The sequence below is a fragment of the Nicotiana attenuata genome, unplaced genomic scaffold (assembly GCF_001879085.1).
Source record: "Nicotiana attenuata strain UT unplaced genomic scaffold, NIATTr2, whole genome shotgun sequence".
NCBI lineage: Eukaryota > Viridiplantae > Streptophyta > Magnoliopsida > Solanales > Solanaceae > Nicotiana > Nicotiana attenuata.
Window position 1 is genome coordinate 246,905 of NW_017671202.1, and position 16,244 is coordinate 263,148.

General features: G+C 36.8%; 2 protein-coding genes and 1 non-coding gene across 8 annotated transcripts in view; 2 read left to right on the forward strand and 1 right to left on the reverse strand.

Annotated features, from left to right (window-relative positions):
* Positions 1 to 5,056, forward strand: part of LOC109206654 (myb-like protein V) — a 7,940-nt gene extending 2,884 nt beyond the window's left edge. Inside the window, exons 3-8 of one of the 2 annotated variants that reach the window (XM_019369497.1) lie at positions 339 to 1,100; positions 1,210 to 1,341; positions 1,470 to 1,583; positions 2,421 to 2,480; positions 3,799 to 3,885; positions 4,485 to 5,056. In XM_019369497.1, coding sequence (XP_019225042.1) covers positions 339 to 1,100; positions 1,210 to 1,341; positions 1,470 to 1,583; positions 2,421 to 2,480; positions 3,799 to 3,885; positions 4,485 to 4,769 — 1,440 coding nt within the window. In that variant the 3' untranslated portion in view covers positions 4,770 to 5,056. The other variant, XM_019369498.1, reaches the window with a different exon arrangement.
* A 3,857-nt stretch (positions 5,057 to 8,913) lies between these two features.
* Positions 8,914 to 13,409, forward strand: LOC109206655. 5 transcript variants are annotated; one of them, XM_019369503.1, is made up of 3 exons: positions 8,914 to 9,238; positions 10,285 to 12,153; positions 12,469 to 13,409. In XM_019369503.1, the coding sequence occupies exons 2-3, from the start codon at positions 10,312 to 10,314 to the stop codon at positions 12,796 to 12,798; spliced, it is 2,172 nt and encodes a 723-aa protein (XP_019225048.1). In that variant the 5' UTR covers positions 8,914 to 9,238; positions 10,285 to 10,311; the 3' UTR covers positions 12,799 to 13,409. The 5 variants fall into 5 exon arrangements, with proteins under 5 accessions (XP_019225048.1, XP_019225044.1, XP_019225045.1 ...); XM_019369499.1 differs by having other exon boundaries at positions 8,915 to 9,158; XM_019369500.1 differs by having other exon boundaries at positions 9,220 to 9,242.
* A 2,581-nt stretch (positions 13,410 to 15,990) lies between these two features.
* TRNAD-GUC lies at positions 15,991 to 16,062 on the reverse strand. The gene has a single exon. It is a non-coding gene; the product is annotated as a tRNA-Asp (tRNA).
* Between the last annotated feature and the right edge of the window lie 182 nt (positions 16,063 to 16,244).

Sequence of the window (16,244 nt, forward strand, 5' to 3'; positions counted from 1 at the left end):
TTTGGGGGGGGGGGAACTTGCTTGAGTTTCGCTGTCACTTTTGATTCATTTAGCCTCTAGTTTTTTGGCTTAGCAAGTAATTTAGGAATAGAGGGAAGACAACATGTCAGGAGGCTCCTTTAAGATTCTTCCCTCAGATCGTTCTAAATAAGCAGTCTGTTTCTTGGAGAATCGATTATCTATATGAGCATATCTTTTGTTTGGTAAAAAGTGACCAGTATTTTATCTGCATCATCCTGAATTACATTTCTAGTTTTGGCATGAAATTCGGTAATGTTTGCTTCTCTGGATGTTAATTTATTGTGGTAATCACTTCTACTCTCTTTTCTGGATTTTAGGATATTACTCAGACCAAGGATGGGAACATGATGGTCACAGGACAGTGGTTTTACAGACCCGAGGAAGCTCAAAGAAAAAATGGTGGAAATTGGCAATCACGAGACACGAGGGAATTGTTCTATAGTTTTCATAGGGACGAAGTTCCCGCAGAGTCGGTCATGCACAAGTGTGTGGTGCACTTCATACCATTAAACAAGCAGATTCCAGGCCGGAAAGAGCATCCTGGTTTTATTGTTCAAAAGGTATATGACACTGAGCAGATGAAGCTTTTCAAGTTAACAGACAAGGATTATGAAGATACCAAACAGCAGGAAATTGATCTGCTTGTTCATAAGACTATTGCACGAGTTGGGCATCTTCCTGACATTGAAACTGAGGATAATTCTGCAGCTCCTGTTAGTCAGGAAGACCAATTGAAGAGTAAACGACTTTTGAGGAAGAAGAGCATGACGCCTTTGGATGTCACCAGAGAAGATGAAGCACCAACTAGATTTGGTCAATCTAAAGCAGAAACTCCAGGCAGTTGTCCCAATAATACATCAGAATACTTCATCATCCTTTCAAACTTCAATGTCCTAACTGGTGAAACACAGCGTGACAAATGGCTGGAAAAACTGCTGCAGTCAATTCAGTTTTTGTGCAATCCTGTGGATAATGTACAAAATGATGGTAAAGAAAAAGGGGGCTCAGATGTTACTGATTTTACTGGTAATGCCGGTTCTGCAAAGCATGTGAATGAGTCTCTAGACGATGGTGCCAATGTAAGAATTCACTTTCCAATGATTTTGATGATTGACAGAATTTATGTATAGAATGCTAGTCTCTATTCAGATTTTCCTTGAAGTGTTTGTTCTCTTGGATTAAATTCAGGGTGATAAGTTTCGATGGCCAGACAGTGCTGTCCCTGCTGTAGTCGCTCTGGAGAAAGCTGCACACGAGGCTCTCTCATGTGATTTTCAGAAGTACAATCAGAAGATGAGGCAGTTAACATTCAATCTTAAGGTACCTTTTTTCTTTTGAGGAGATGGGGGTATGAGTCCCTGAGTTTATTTTTTTTCCTTCTAATTTTCTATGTGAATATATTTCTACCTTCTAATTGTCCAATTTTCTCGATGTTGTTCTATTTCCAGAACAATTCTTCCTTATCAAAAACATTCCAGAACAGCTCACTCTTAGCACGCCGTCTTCTGAATGGGGAGTTGGATCCCTCACGGATACTGAACATGTCCCCCAATGAGCTAAAGGTATGAGCACAGGGAAAATAATTTACTCAATTTGTCGATTAATTTTTGTTTTTCTCTTCATATGCAAATATCCTAAAATGCTAGAAATAATAGTCTGTTTGTGTTTTGTTGATTTCTGGATGGGGAAGGTCTTGCTTTGGTGGTCCTACTGACCGTTCTTGAATCCACCATGTGCAACCTAAATAGGTTTACCTGTAGTTCATGAAATCTAAGTATTGTTCAGGTGTGAATAAAGTAAAGCTGATTTAGGAAACCAAAATATGATTGAGCATTTTTCACAAATAAACACACACAATAAAGGAAAATCTGATGTCCCTTGAGACCTTTTGGGAATTAAATATTGGATTACTCACCCCCCAATCCCCCCACCCCACCCCCGTCCCCCCAAAAAAAGGAAAAAGAGCTAGGAGAATTCATACAAATGAAGAAGTTGAGCAATTACCTGTACACATTTTGGAATTTCATGGTCCTAAAATAAGCCAAAAGGGTGCTTGAAATGTGGAAGGTGTCTTCATTTCCTTCCCTGCAAGAAGAAACTAATTTAGGTTACGTAGAAGACTGTACAAACCTGCCTCATAGTTTGGTTTTGGTTTTAAGAATTTAAGAAAAGCAATTTCTTCTGCTTAATTTTCATTTCTTTTGGTGGATGGTTCATTATCCGCAATTGGCAAATACAAGATTGGCTTCTTGAGAAGAATGTCTGCCTTCTACGGAGATTATAAGTTATTAATCTTTCTCTGAAAACCTGTAGTTTCGTATTTCTGTTGTGGAATCTGAAAATTGTCCCAGCAGATTATGCTTTCCTTTATTTGATGTTATTCTCCATTTCTATCTCAGGAGGGTCTAACAGCAGAAGAGATAGCAAGCAGGGAGCCCGAAGAGCCGGAGCCCATACAGGTTTATACTATATTATTTTGTTCCTGAAGAAGCTTAGTTGCTATATTAAACAGTCATCTTCCTTTTCTCTTTGTATGGAGGAAGATGTTATGGCCTAGTTAATGAAGTTCATTCCAACAGACAAGAAAAATGTTAGGTGATCTTTTTTCATAAGTTTTGGTGGGCAAGGTTAACCGGTACCTGTGATGGTGGGAGATAGCAGATATCTGGTGGAGCAGTCGTGGTGCGTTCAAACTTGCTTGGACACCACTGGCAAAAGTTTATAGCCTAAGTAGGCATCTAAATGACTCAAGCGTTCAGCTCTGTTGGGCTTTAATACTAGATAAGTTTCAACATGAAACTGAGGTCGAGTTAATGGAGTAAATGAACTCCGGCTTCATTTTGAGCTCAATATTTGCTTATTTGAAAATCTTCAAGAAATTCAATAAAATTTGTGCTTATATACTATTATTACTGCTCGTCCGGTAGACATGATGGTATTCGTGAAGCTACTTTGAAGATTTAGTCTCATGATGAGCATGCACTCAGAATGTATTCAGTTGAAATTTTACAAATAGCTTCAGGGCAATAATGTGTTCTGTGGGAGATTTCGGTGAATACAATCTTCTTTCTGGAGAGGTCAAAGAACTGCATATGTCGATACAGATGGGGCCAAATTTTCGTGCACCTAGTAGGTGCTCCTTTTGGGTATTGACAATGTTGGTAATTTTTCGGCAATCAAGTCTTTAACCAGGATATAGTTTAACTAACCATAGCAAACTTTAGTTAGTAATTTGGTGATGGAGTTGGTCGTTGATTCTGATCACCAGCTACATGTATCCCTTAAGACTAAATGTGATCAAATATTTTTCCCGCATTCAGGGAGAACAGCTGCGCATGTTTTTGTTTTCTATAATGAAGTTGAATATATATCTCCACAAGGTAGGGGTAAGGCTGCATACACACTACCCTCCCCAGACCCCACTATGTGGGATTATAGTGGGTTTTTTGTTGTTGTTGTTGTTGTTGTTGTTAAGTTGAATATAGCTTCTCATTTCTCAATGTACTGAAAGCCTTTTAATTCAGAAGAATTATCTTTTCATGTTACACTAGGTTGTAGTAGTTGTAAAAAGAGTTTTAGAAATTTGGCCATGATTAACTGGCAAATTGATGTGATCATGTTATAAGACTGGGAAACATTTCATTTCGACATATCTTATTGCTTGTTTCTATTCTTTGTGTGACAGTCTGACAGATGACTGATGCTTCTTACAGGAAACTTCACAAAGGTTGAGTATGTTGTTTGTTGTTGCTCACTTCTAATTGGTTTGTGGCACAGATGACTGATGCTCGTTGCAAAAGATGCACAGAGAAAAAAGTGCGGCTCATGGAGATTATTCAGGCTGGACATGGAGACCGCTACCAGGTTTGTCCTTGCAGTTTTTTTCTGCTTGAGATAGACTTCTTCGTCGATACATCATGATGTTTCTCTTTGGATATTTCTTGTCCTCTCTTATTATTATTCATTTTCTTTTGGGGGAGGGGGTGGAGAGCTGCGTATTATGTTAGCAATTCTTTGCCGCACCCGAAACTTCAAATAGTTGATTGGATTTTGATTATATGTTGATAGTGGCGGGGAAGATATTTAATATTATGTTCGATGTTGTGACCGTAAGTGATCTCTTATTGAATTCTTTTCTGTTCTCGGGGTAAAGCTAATTTCCCATGTCATGATTGCCATTACACTGAACTATCATGCAAGATGTTGAAGGGAATTACCTTGCATAAGGACCTTTTTGCCAGTCATGTCTTTTAAATTTTATGTAGTCACTTTGGAGTTTCTTGTATTTAAGAAACAAAAAAAAAAAAAAAAACAGATTGAATATGGTGTAAGCGCCATTGGGCAACTTTTCTAATATAATCCATGTACTTTTTAGCCGTGTCATCTTCGATCTTCCTCGAATACTTTGGTTGCTGCACTGACTGCCTCTTGTTTCTGTGTTATTTATTATTTGGTTATCTCAGCTGGAGTGTATTGCTTGTGGCAATACTTGGTATGCTTCTAGAGATGAAGCTGCTAGCCTAACAATAGATGGGCCAAATTTTACGAAGAGTGTAGGAACAGAACCGTTAGCAACTGCCAAGTTCGAAGACGTGGAGAAGAATTTAACAAGCCCTCGAAGAGCTGATAAAGGAGCTAGTGATGTTCTGAAGAAGACAACTGAAGCTTACATGCCAGTTCTTGACAGCCAGAGATCATTTAACAAGTCTAGGACTGAAGATAACACTACCACTAGCAATGCTGACTGACTCTTCTGTTAGTTTTTTATCACTTTAGACATAACCATTTCCTGTAAATAGATACAGTACATACCCATAGTTTTTCGAACAGTTCTTTTTAAAGTATATTTACTCGATAGTGGTTGGTGTATACTTGGGGGTAGTAGAAAAATTTTGTAGTCTAAACAGATTCAATTGTGACAACTTGGTATGAATTGTTCTGTTTCCAAGGACTGTACAATCTGCACTGTTGCAAGTGTAGGGTAAGGTTGATTTGTGTAATCTTACTATATAGTTTCAGCTTTTTTCACCTAAAAGTGAGGTCATTTATGTTTGAGTGTATTTTCTGTTCGCGTGGCATAGCAGCTGCCTTTACGTGCCTTACTGACTTGGTCCATCTTTTGAACATGCATTCATGCAATCTACCAGAACGTGCAATCAAGGAACGTATAGGAAAAATAGACGAATTGGGAAGGAATCTTTATCTATAGACTATAGGTGATGGCAGCTGCGTACTCACCAACGTTGAGAAGTCTGACCTATCCATAATTTTTCTTGACTTAACAAGTTGATTGTCCTTGGAATTTTTCAGATATAGGTAAATAGTGTTAAGTAAAGTCTAATTGAGTAGCAGTAGTTAGAAGGCGAGATTAATTTCTGATATTAAGTTATAAATTTTGGTCTTGTTAATAATGATGGTTCACAAGGCACGAATGTTATTGTAACTATCGTAGGGGAGATGAAATTTCAGACAAGATATTGAGAAGTGCTACTCCACAACAATTAATCTCACAAATGAGGTTTGGGAGAGTTACGTGTCCGCAGACCTTATCTTTACCTTGTGAAAGCAGGAAAGTTGTTGTGTGTACGTAGACCTTACCCCTACCTTATGAAGGTAGAAGGGGCTGTTGCTGAAATACCCTCGGCTCAAGAACATTAAAAATGAAGCAATAGAGAAACAATACCAACAACAAGATAATGAGACAATGGAAACAAATAAAACAATGAGTAATGATAGAGATCTAGGGTCACGAAACTACAAGATAGAGCCAATCCTACTTCTAATAATGACACACCATTTAAAAACTAAGGGACTTGTACAGGCCCAAGAAAAGGAAAAAAGAAGAAGTGCTACTCTGTCTGTCCATTTCTTTCCTCAATTCTTACCATTTTATCATGTCTCCTTACAGAATGATTTTTTTAAACTTCAAAATAATTTAATTATAATTTTTTAAATTTTATTCTTAATAACATACTTAGCCACAGAAATTTATAATACATGTTTTAAATAACAAGTTCTAAAAGTTCTTTTATAATTTGTGCTTCAATCAAACACGTAATAAAGTGGGATAAGTGTTTTTAGTATAAGGTTAGTGATGTCAATTTGAGTAAGAATAGTGAGTCGGCGGGTCATATGATACTTTGATTTCGATTTGACCGACCATTTTCAGATCCCTTCCTCCCGCCTGAAACCATATCACATGTACCCTAGAATTTACTCTTTTCTCCTTGCTCTTGCCCTCAACCCTCTGACTTTCTTTGACAAAATTACCCTCACACATTTTTCAAAGATCAATAACACAAGGAAACCTAGAGACTAGGAAAAAAAAGGGTTAAGAAGGAAAAAGGAAAATATTACATGTCTGGTCAATGAAGTGGACTGAGAACAATTAGGCTTCGGTCTTTCAAATTCAAATCTCAGTAGAGCAAAAATACTACATGATTTTTTCTTATTTGTTCAAGTAATGGTAGATAAAGTTAACTATTAAAGTTAACCGTTACTTGTGCTGACGAGAATATCAAGTACACATAAAATTAGTTGATGTGCGTATAAGCTGACCCGAACACCATAACTATTATAATGAAAGAAAAGGAAAATACTGAAATTAATGATAAAGAGAAAGACATTAGTTGCTATTAATAGGAAGAGAAAGTTTTTACGGCAAGGTAGAGGAGCATTATTATTTCATCAATCCATACTTGGTAATGAAGTATACTGGAACCACACTTATAATTTGTATACAACTAACTATTTGAATTATTTTACCAAACCAAGTAGATACACTTTTGACTTAAGATTTCAGAGAAACAATTATCAAATAACCTTATATTATTTTATTTAATTTTTCTTTTCCATACCATAGTATAGTATAGTAGTTTAGATATAGAAAGGCTGAATTTAAGAAAATTCAACCAAATTAGTAAACTAATAAAACACTTGAGCTACTATAGAGATTACCCATTTGTAGAACAATAAATGGTTCCATTATCCACCAAAGTACTTCCCAACCAAATCTTTACCAGTTTACCTGCAGTTGTCCCTGTCCCCATTAAAGTTTTTTTGCTGGAAATCCATTTTAAAATTTCCAGTCCATTTTATGGTTGATAGTGAAGTGAATGAATTGCTCAAAAAGTAAATTATATCATTTTAATAATTAATAATAATTGATAGTGACTTAGACTTTCGATGTTATAATATGGTGCTCTCCGTGTGACCTATAAGTAAAGTTGAACGGGTGTGAAGAGGAGTCTTGGAGCAACAGTAAAGTTGTCTCTGTGTGATTAATAGGTCACAGATTCGAGCCGTGGAATCAGCCACCGATACTTATATCAGGATAGGCTGCTATATCACACCCCTTGAGGTGCGACTCTTCCCTGATCCTACATGAATACGTGATGCTTTGTGCACCGAGTTATCCACGAAGAACCAAAATTTCAAGCCCAATTACACAATAAACTAGTGAAAATAGCACGGGCTAGCCAGTTTTCGGGCTGGTAATTGAAAAATAGCTAGCGCTTGTAAAGTCATTAAAAAATAGCCACTATTTTGCTGAAACATCGAAAGTTTTTAGCATAGTATGCATAATTATGGAATTCATGCGGATAAACTTCTAGCATATTATGTTGGAACTCCAACATATGAAAAATTCCAGCATAATATGCTGGATTATGGAGCTCATGCATATAAACTTCCCGCATATTATGTTGATTCTACAATGAAATTGCAGCACATTATACTTGAAGCTCATATGTAAAAGATTCGACCTCCAGCATATTATGTTGGAATATTTTCGAATTTTTAAGGATATTTTTGTTCAGATTTTATCTTTACATGAAAAAGTGACTAAATTTCGATTATTTTTGAAATTGTGGCTATTTTTTAATTACCAATTGTAAATATGACTATTTTTTTATTTTTTTCCAATAAACTACAATTACTACCGTCAAGTTCTATACCTTAAATCTATCTTTTACCATGGACAAAGATGGTTTCTAACTATACTTACTATTCTAGAACAATGACAACCTAATATAATTTTCTCTTCCAAATCAAAACTATATGTCATTCATATATTCAAGCTGATTTTTTCTATGCTATTTTTGGTCAATGATATCTTGTTAAATCAGTCTAATATATGTAACAACACAATTTCAAATGACAAATTTACCAACTTGGGGTACATGTTTTTTTTATTTTTATTGAGGGGCAAACTTGTCAAAATATATGCAAGAATCAAGGGTCATAATGTAATTGCATCTTTGGAGGGATCTGAAATCTATTACATTCAATTCACCATATAAAAAAAGATTATTATAAATTGGGAATCAGTAATCACCTTGATCATAAGAATCCTGTCCCATATTATATTTGGACAAAATTATTTAATTATTACAGCAAGAAAGAGCCAAGAGAAAACAGTATCTGCTATTCCCAATAAAATAACATAAGATATTAAAATCCTTGTGCAGTGATTCCTCCAATTAATAATTGGTCTGTCCCCTCCTTGTTTTACCAAGATTAACCTTCAATCAAGATTCATTAATCCTTTTTCCAAGGTTATTTTTGGAATTCACTATCTTGAATGTGCCTAAAACAGTGTCCTAAAAAGTAAACATTGAAAAAAGTGAAAGAAAGGCCACACACTACAACAAAGAAAAACCAAAGCTAGAGGCAAACTATAGAAAACAACAATAACAATTGAGTATAATTCAGTAGGATCCGGAGAGTATAGTGTATATACAGACTTTACTTTTACCCCGAGGGTATAGAAATTATCTCCATAGACACTCGACACAAGAAAATAAAATAAGACAATAGTATAGTAACGATAATATACACCAGAAAAATAGTACCAGTGAGCCGAGAATAAGAAAATACATCGAAAAAGGCAAACCTTAGAAACATAGAGTAAAAACACAGCATGAAAGCATATGATGATGAGTCAAAGTTAGCTTTTTTTTTAGTGGACATATAGAGCAGCTTGGCAGCTCTTTTGTCTCTCACCCCTCTTCTTCTTCCTACTGTGTGTGTGAGAGAGAGAGAGAGAGAGAGAGAAAGAGAAGAGAGTGTGTGAGTTTCACTCAGTACATTTGATACCCCACTACCCCTTTTACTCAACCAGTCTCTATCTCTATAAGGCATGCTTTCTCTTTTATTAATTTTTGTTTTGTTTTGTTGTGTTCATATTTCATTTACTCATTATATGGTCTAACTTTTGGTGGGTAGGTGTTAATTCTTGTTATTTTTAAGCCCATGTACTTTTCTTGATTTTAAGTACAAGAAACTGAATACTCTTTAAGACATGCAGTTTGGTTTGGTATCTTTTCTTTTACACTTTTGGAGAATATGAATATGAAATGTGTTTTCTTGGATGAGACTTTAAGCTCAAGATATTGTAAGAAATGATTGCAATTTGTTGGGTTTTTTCTTTGGCTTCAATTCTCTAAGATTAAGTGGGGTATGTTAAATGGTAATGGACTGTTTTCAAGAGCAGTTGTTCCTTTTATTTACTTTAGATGCAAGTGTTTTAAGATGTGTTTTTACAATAAATTAGGGGCTTCTTAGTTAAGTGGGGTTGTGGGATTTCTTTGTTTTGTTACATTGGTTTTAGTTAATTGGAACAAAGTTAGTTCCTTTTTTTCTGTTTTCAAGTATCATTAGGTCATTTGCATTTGTGCATTTGCTAGAAATGAAAGATTAGTTCTTCAAATTGCTTATCTAAGGGTAGGAAAGTTAAGGTTCTTTGGTTGAAGTTCATTATTTGCTCAGCCATCTTTTTCTCAATTTGAAGAAATGGGTATGACATTTCTATTTTTTTTCTCCATATCTTCAGGTTTGCATGTGAAGACATTGTTGTTCCTTAGTTTTGAGTTCTTCTCTTAGATCTAGTTGTTTGCTTAATTTCTGAACCTTTTGTTTTAATGAGGGCATAATGGCATATGCCGAGGTTCTTTCGTAAACGGCCTCTCTACCTCCCGGGTGGGGGTAAGGTCTGTGTACACACTACCCTCCCTAGACCCCACTTGTGGGATTTTACTTGGTTTATTGTTGTATATTTGGAATCTTGAAGTGTAAAAATCCAAGCTTTTGATATTTCCAATTGGTTTAGTTCATCCAAATATTGCCCTATAAGATGTTAGTCTATAAAGTTCAAAACTTTATGTGGTTGTATGTATTATTTGATGTTTGTTTTGAAATATAAGGCATTATGTTAGTAGCTTTTTTAATTCTACTGTGAATGACCTGTTATTTTGTTCTTGATAGGTTGTAGATCTATTGATATGACTAGATATGGAGTTGGAATTCGACAAGTATTGTATAGTAGATGGAAGTCCTACAACTGTGCTTCCATCTCCACGACACCGTCTAAAAGGTGAAAGGAGAAAAAGCAAAGGAAATCCCAAATGCAGCAAAGAAGTATTATCTGTAGATGATGAATTCACTGAGATAAGATTTCATAAGTATCGTAGCGTGTCCTGCAAAAATGTTCCATCAAGGAAATCGCATTTGGAAAGAAATGAAATCTTAAAGAGGGGTTCTGTCTATCAAAGTTCTAAAGATGTTAGGCGCGTCAAGGAAATTGATGCTGTCGAGGAAAGAAGAAAAATTGAGTTCTCTGGTGGCAATGCTGCTGCAGTCTCATTTGACATTCTTGATGCTTTATGTAGTTCACGCGAGGATAATTTACTCATAGAGAAACATAGATCCTCCTTTAAAGGTCCTATTCCAGAGAGAGGTGTACAATCAGATAGCTCGACAGGAAGTTTAATAAACTCCGATGATAGAGAAAATAGAAGAGCTCAAACTCCACTAAGGCAGTCAGCTCAGGATTCAAACATAATGTCTCAATCCGTCGTTGATCATCTACGTGAAGTTAATAGACTGACGGAGACGGATCCATCTGTCCCTTTACCCAAATCGTTGTCTGCAAAATTAGCGCTACCACATTCGCCAGCTCGATCAGAAAGTGATAGCTCTAGGAGCGGCAGCCAAAAATCCCGTTTCAGCCCCATCAGAAAGATGTTTGATCCATTTGGTAAATCAAAGTCTCTGAAAAGTCCATTGAGTTATAATGTCGAACCTGACCGGGAGATTAAGAATGAGCTAGTTGATGTTAGTAGAGACAGAGCATTTCATAAATCTCTGTTGCATGATTTCTCAAGCATAGCGGAGCCTTTGGGTTGTGATCCTCAGCCTATCAAGAAAGAGATTCATAAATCGAATGTGCAGAGTTTGCCGGCACATTTACATGGCTTTCTCAGGTCGGATAAGAAAAATGGATTGCCCTTTTTTGAGTTCTCAGTAAAGTCTCCAGAAGATAATTTTGTCGCGAAGTCGTGGAAAGTGGAGAATACCTTGAATTGGGTGTACACTTTTCATTCTCTTCACCACAAAAGAAAGAGCAATGCCAGTGGATGGGGATCCAAAGATGGTGTTAGAGAACCCTTGTTGGTCGGGCAGATGCAAGTTTCCTGTTATTTATGTACAGACATTAAAAAAGCTGGAGATTGTGACAACTCAATGGTGACAGAGTTTGTCTTGTATGATACGGCCCATTCAAGAAAGCAAGTTTCTCCTCAAGATAGTTGTTGTTCTTCCCCTGATGTCACTAATACACCAAAGGCGTCCAATGAAAATTCATCTAGAGCCGAAGAGGTACCTGAAAAAACAAAGCTCAAACTTCAACCGAACCATACTCATGACAGAGGTCTTTTTGACTCATCAATTCCTTACCCTTTAGGAATAGCACAACTGCAGTCACGGGTTGAGGTTGCAGCAATTGCTATAGAGGTACCGTATGAAAAGAGAGAGAGTTTAAAATTTAGGAGTGGAGATGCAAAGGATGATGATCAGCCACTTCCAAACTTACTGGATCTCTCTCCGCTTGAGCCAAGAATTGGAACTTCTGATGCCAAGGTGAATGTTGTGATCCCTTCCGGACACCATGGTCTTCCAACAACTGAAGGTCCTGGCCCTTCCCCCTTGTTGGATAGATGGAGGATGGGCGGAGGTTGCGACTGTGGTGGCTGGGACATGGCATGTCCGCTTCACATATTTGGCAATCCAAATATTCATATTGGTGACAACCGTCCTCTGCTTGAGAGTCACCGGCCATTGGAACTCTTCCTTCAGGTAATCTTCTTACCTGCTGCTTAATTGTATGTTTCGTTGGCAGCTTAAATGGAAATTTATTTGTATGTGTACAAGCATTCAAATAAAAGATTTCGACTTCACAAGTACTTTCATCTTTTATGGATATATGCGTCTCTTACTCTCTTGTACTTTCTCTAGAATTGAAACAGCATTAACTCATAAACTTGTTTTTAGAAAGCAAATCAAAGTGGTTACGAGACAAAGTGATGTTACCTAACTATACTCACTAGACGAATTTTAAGATACTATGCCCAATTGTTCTTATCTTACCCCTGGGTTCTAAACTGCACACAGGGAAGAAAGGATAATGCTCCAGCATTGACGATGACGCTTAAGGAGGATGGACAGTATTCAGTTGATTTCCATGCTCAGTTATCTGCATTACAGGCATTCTCTATTTGTGTTGCAATTTTGCATTCCATGGAAACTTCAATTGCCGTGGGACAGGAGAACAACGTGGAATCTTTGCAATCCAACATATTGAGGGTATTTGTGCAAGATGACATTAAAGGCTTGCTTAATGCAGTTAGAGAGGAAAAGAAACAGAAAGTACACAAGAAAGTTGAGCAAGTATTCCCATCTTTTGTACTAAATCCACCATTCTCTCCAATTGGTCGAGTATAGGCTTGAACGACTCACTCAGCTAAGCATTGCGTTTTCTACTTCGTTCCACGTGGGGTATGTCGAGTTTGATAGCAAAAACTGGCTGCTCTATGAACTCGAGATCATTTAAATGCAACTTTTGTGCATGAAATTTTGAGAGGAACCAAGATGATGAATGGTGCACACACGCGGCAGTATGCTCGAGCTTGTCAAAATATGATTTCAGCAGGATGAAGTTCTCATCATATTGTCTTCTGGTGATATCCATGTTTTTTTTTCCTTCTGAAATAGGGGGCCAAAATCTTAGAGATGCCACAACACACTGTTTATATTGTTAGTTGATAGGGAGGGCATAGGAATCTCATTCATTTTTTTCAACTATAGAAAAATTTCAAATATAAACTTTAGCCTACTTGTAATTTATTTATTATGATGGCCAAGGGTGCTGAAGGAAAGAAAGTCACAAGGGAAATTTTGGAAACTCTTTGTAGTATGAGCTAGTAGTACACTTTTGCTTGAGCATTTTATGTAAGTACACCATTTTGGAAAATAAGTAGCTCTTCTGCCACTTAATGCAGCAGCATCTGTGAGAATACTTTGAACTTGTATATCACAATTTGATCTTTTGATTATTGTCACCATCTACTTGCTGCTACTGCTTTATTTTCATCTTTCCTTGTGCCGATGGTTTCTTGAAAACAACCTCTGCATTCACGGTAGGGGTACCCCACTTGTGGAATTATAATGGGTTTTTTGTTGTTGATTGTTGTCTCCATATTCATTACTAATTCATTGTTTAAGCAGTTGTTATGAGTTGGTTTGGACTTAAAGCAATTGCATAGTTTTTACTTTTTAATAATCAAAAGTTTTAGCTTTTTTCAGAAAATACACATGATGGATTGGCCAGTATGAAGCCAAAAAATTATTTTCTTGAAAAAGGATATTGATTTTCTTTCTGTTGTTGGGAAGGAATACATTATCCTTACATTAATTTTCCAAGAGAGATTGTTCTTTCTTGTTATTGTTATTTTTGTAAGAGAAATCATTGGAGTACAAATTTTGGAGTAATTTTTTTTTCTTCCTTTTTGGTTTTCCGGTTCTTTTAAAAAAAGTTTCATTTGACTTGGAAAAATATCTGGCCTCTCTACAACAACAACAACAACAACAACCCAGTAAAATCCCACACAGTAGGGTTTGGGGAGAGTAGAATGTATGCAGACCTTACCACTATCCCGGAGGGGATAGAGAGGCTCTTTCAGGGAGACCCTCGGCTCAGAGACAATAGATCTGTGACAACAAAACCCGAAAAATAATATCAGCAACGTGAGAGACAACAAATAAACGGAAAAGCAGTAACACAAATATTATGCAAAAGTGTGAAACACAACATAAATCGCTAGCAGGGCTAGACAAAACACTATCATACTCGTCGGTACAAAGAGGGAAACCGGGACAAAGGGAAAAACCGCTCGACTACCCCTTAACCTACAACCCTAATGCTCGACCTCCACACCTTCCTATCAAGAGCTATGTCCTCGGAAATCTGGAGCCGCGTCATGTCCTGTCTGATCACCTCGGCCCAATACTTCTTAGGCCGCCCTCTACCTCTTCTCGTACCTGCCAAAGCCAACCGCTCACACCTCCTAGGCTTCTCCTCTGTACGTGTCCGAACCATCTAAGCACGCGCTTCCCGCATCTTGTTGTCCACCGGAGCCACGCCCACCCTCTCCCGAATATCTTCATTCCTAATCTTATCCAGCCTAGTGTGCCCACACATCCATCTCAACATCCTCATTTCTGCTACTTTCATTTTCTGGATATGTGAGTTCTTGACTGGCCAACACTGAACTCCATACAACATGGCCGGTCTAACCACCGCTCTATAGAACTGACCTCTATCTATCCAAATAAAGGGCTGCCCTTCTATCTATCCTATAATATAATATTGTACTAAGTTATATCCTACATATAACATATTGTTCTTAAGGGCTGTGTTCACTATAGATTTTTTTTTAGCTTTTTTCATGGAACAAAATTATATTATGTTTACTTCCAATATGAGATTAGGACAATAAAAAAGAAAAAAAGAAAATTAAAGAAACCTTATGTGATCATTTTTGAACCTCATAAATGTTCCAACCAGGTTACAATTCAGCCATGCTGATTCCTACTAAGAAAACAGAAAGCTGAAGGAAGTTTGTGTGTTATTCTTTTCCAGCCTTCTCCTGGATTAACACATAGACCCCGAAATAAGAAGGTGAAAATAAAAGCAAAATAGGAAAAAGAAAAGAAATTTAAAAATATAGACGCCGTTGCCGGGGATCGAACCCGGTCACCGGCGTGACAGACAGGAATACTCACCACTATACTACAACGACCTTGTTGACTACCTCATCTTCCTTATTATATTTAGTAGGCATGTTATACAAGCAAGCATTAAACACAGGGGTGAAGCTACAAATTTACTCAAGGGTATTCAAATTTGAAAGAAGGGGAAAAATATCCCGACAAAGGATGTTCAATAAGTGTTATATACTTCTAAAATGTAATATTTTATCTATATACACAATGCAATTTTTCGACGAAGGGTGATCAACTGACCACCCTTGTAACCATGTGGCTTCGCTACTGATCGAAGAGTCCGAGCAACATAGGTTGGAGCCATCGAATGAAACATCCAACAACAATTAGAGTTCGAGCGACATAGGATGAGACCATTGGATGAAACATCCGACGACTTGTCCGAGCAACATAGGTTGAGACCATTCGATGAAACGTTCGACAATATTTTTTTAGAGTCATAGCAACATAAACATATAACAGTTAGTTAGTGATGGAGGGAAGCGACACAAATGGTATCTTCTCTAAATTCTGATGAAAAGGAACGAGAGGGTGGCTAAATTTTTATAGACTTCGATTAGTTCATATGATAATAAGTTATTGATATGGGATTTGGAGGTTATATAAATTTACATGGACAAATATAAAGATTAAAATGGATATTAGTTGATTCTAACAAAGAATAAATATTATATATATTTCAAATTATTTAACTATAATGTATGTAAATATAGAGTGCACATAGCTCTTTCAATAAACGAGCTAGAGCTCAAGAACAATGAAAGGAAATCGTAATAATCCATAGACTTTACTCTCTTTACGTTCCTCTTCTATCCCGACTCCCGTAAAATGAAAAAAAAAAAAAAAAAAAGACGCCGTTGCCGGGGATCGAACCCGGGTCACCCGCGTGACAGGCGGGAATACTTACCACTATACTACAACGACATTGTTGATTAGGGATCTTAACTAATATTATATAGTTGTTTAATGTTTTGACTAATAATTGCGCCTAATAAGGCAAAAGCACCCTCCATTTTAAAAATTTGTGAAAAAATGAAAACAAATAAAAGAAAAATTATTCACTCGCTTACAGTTTTTCTTTTTGTTTGAGCAAACTCCTTCGATTA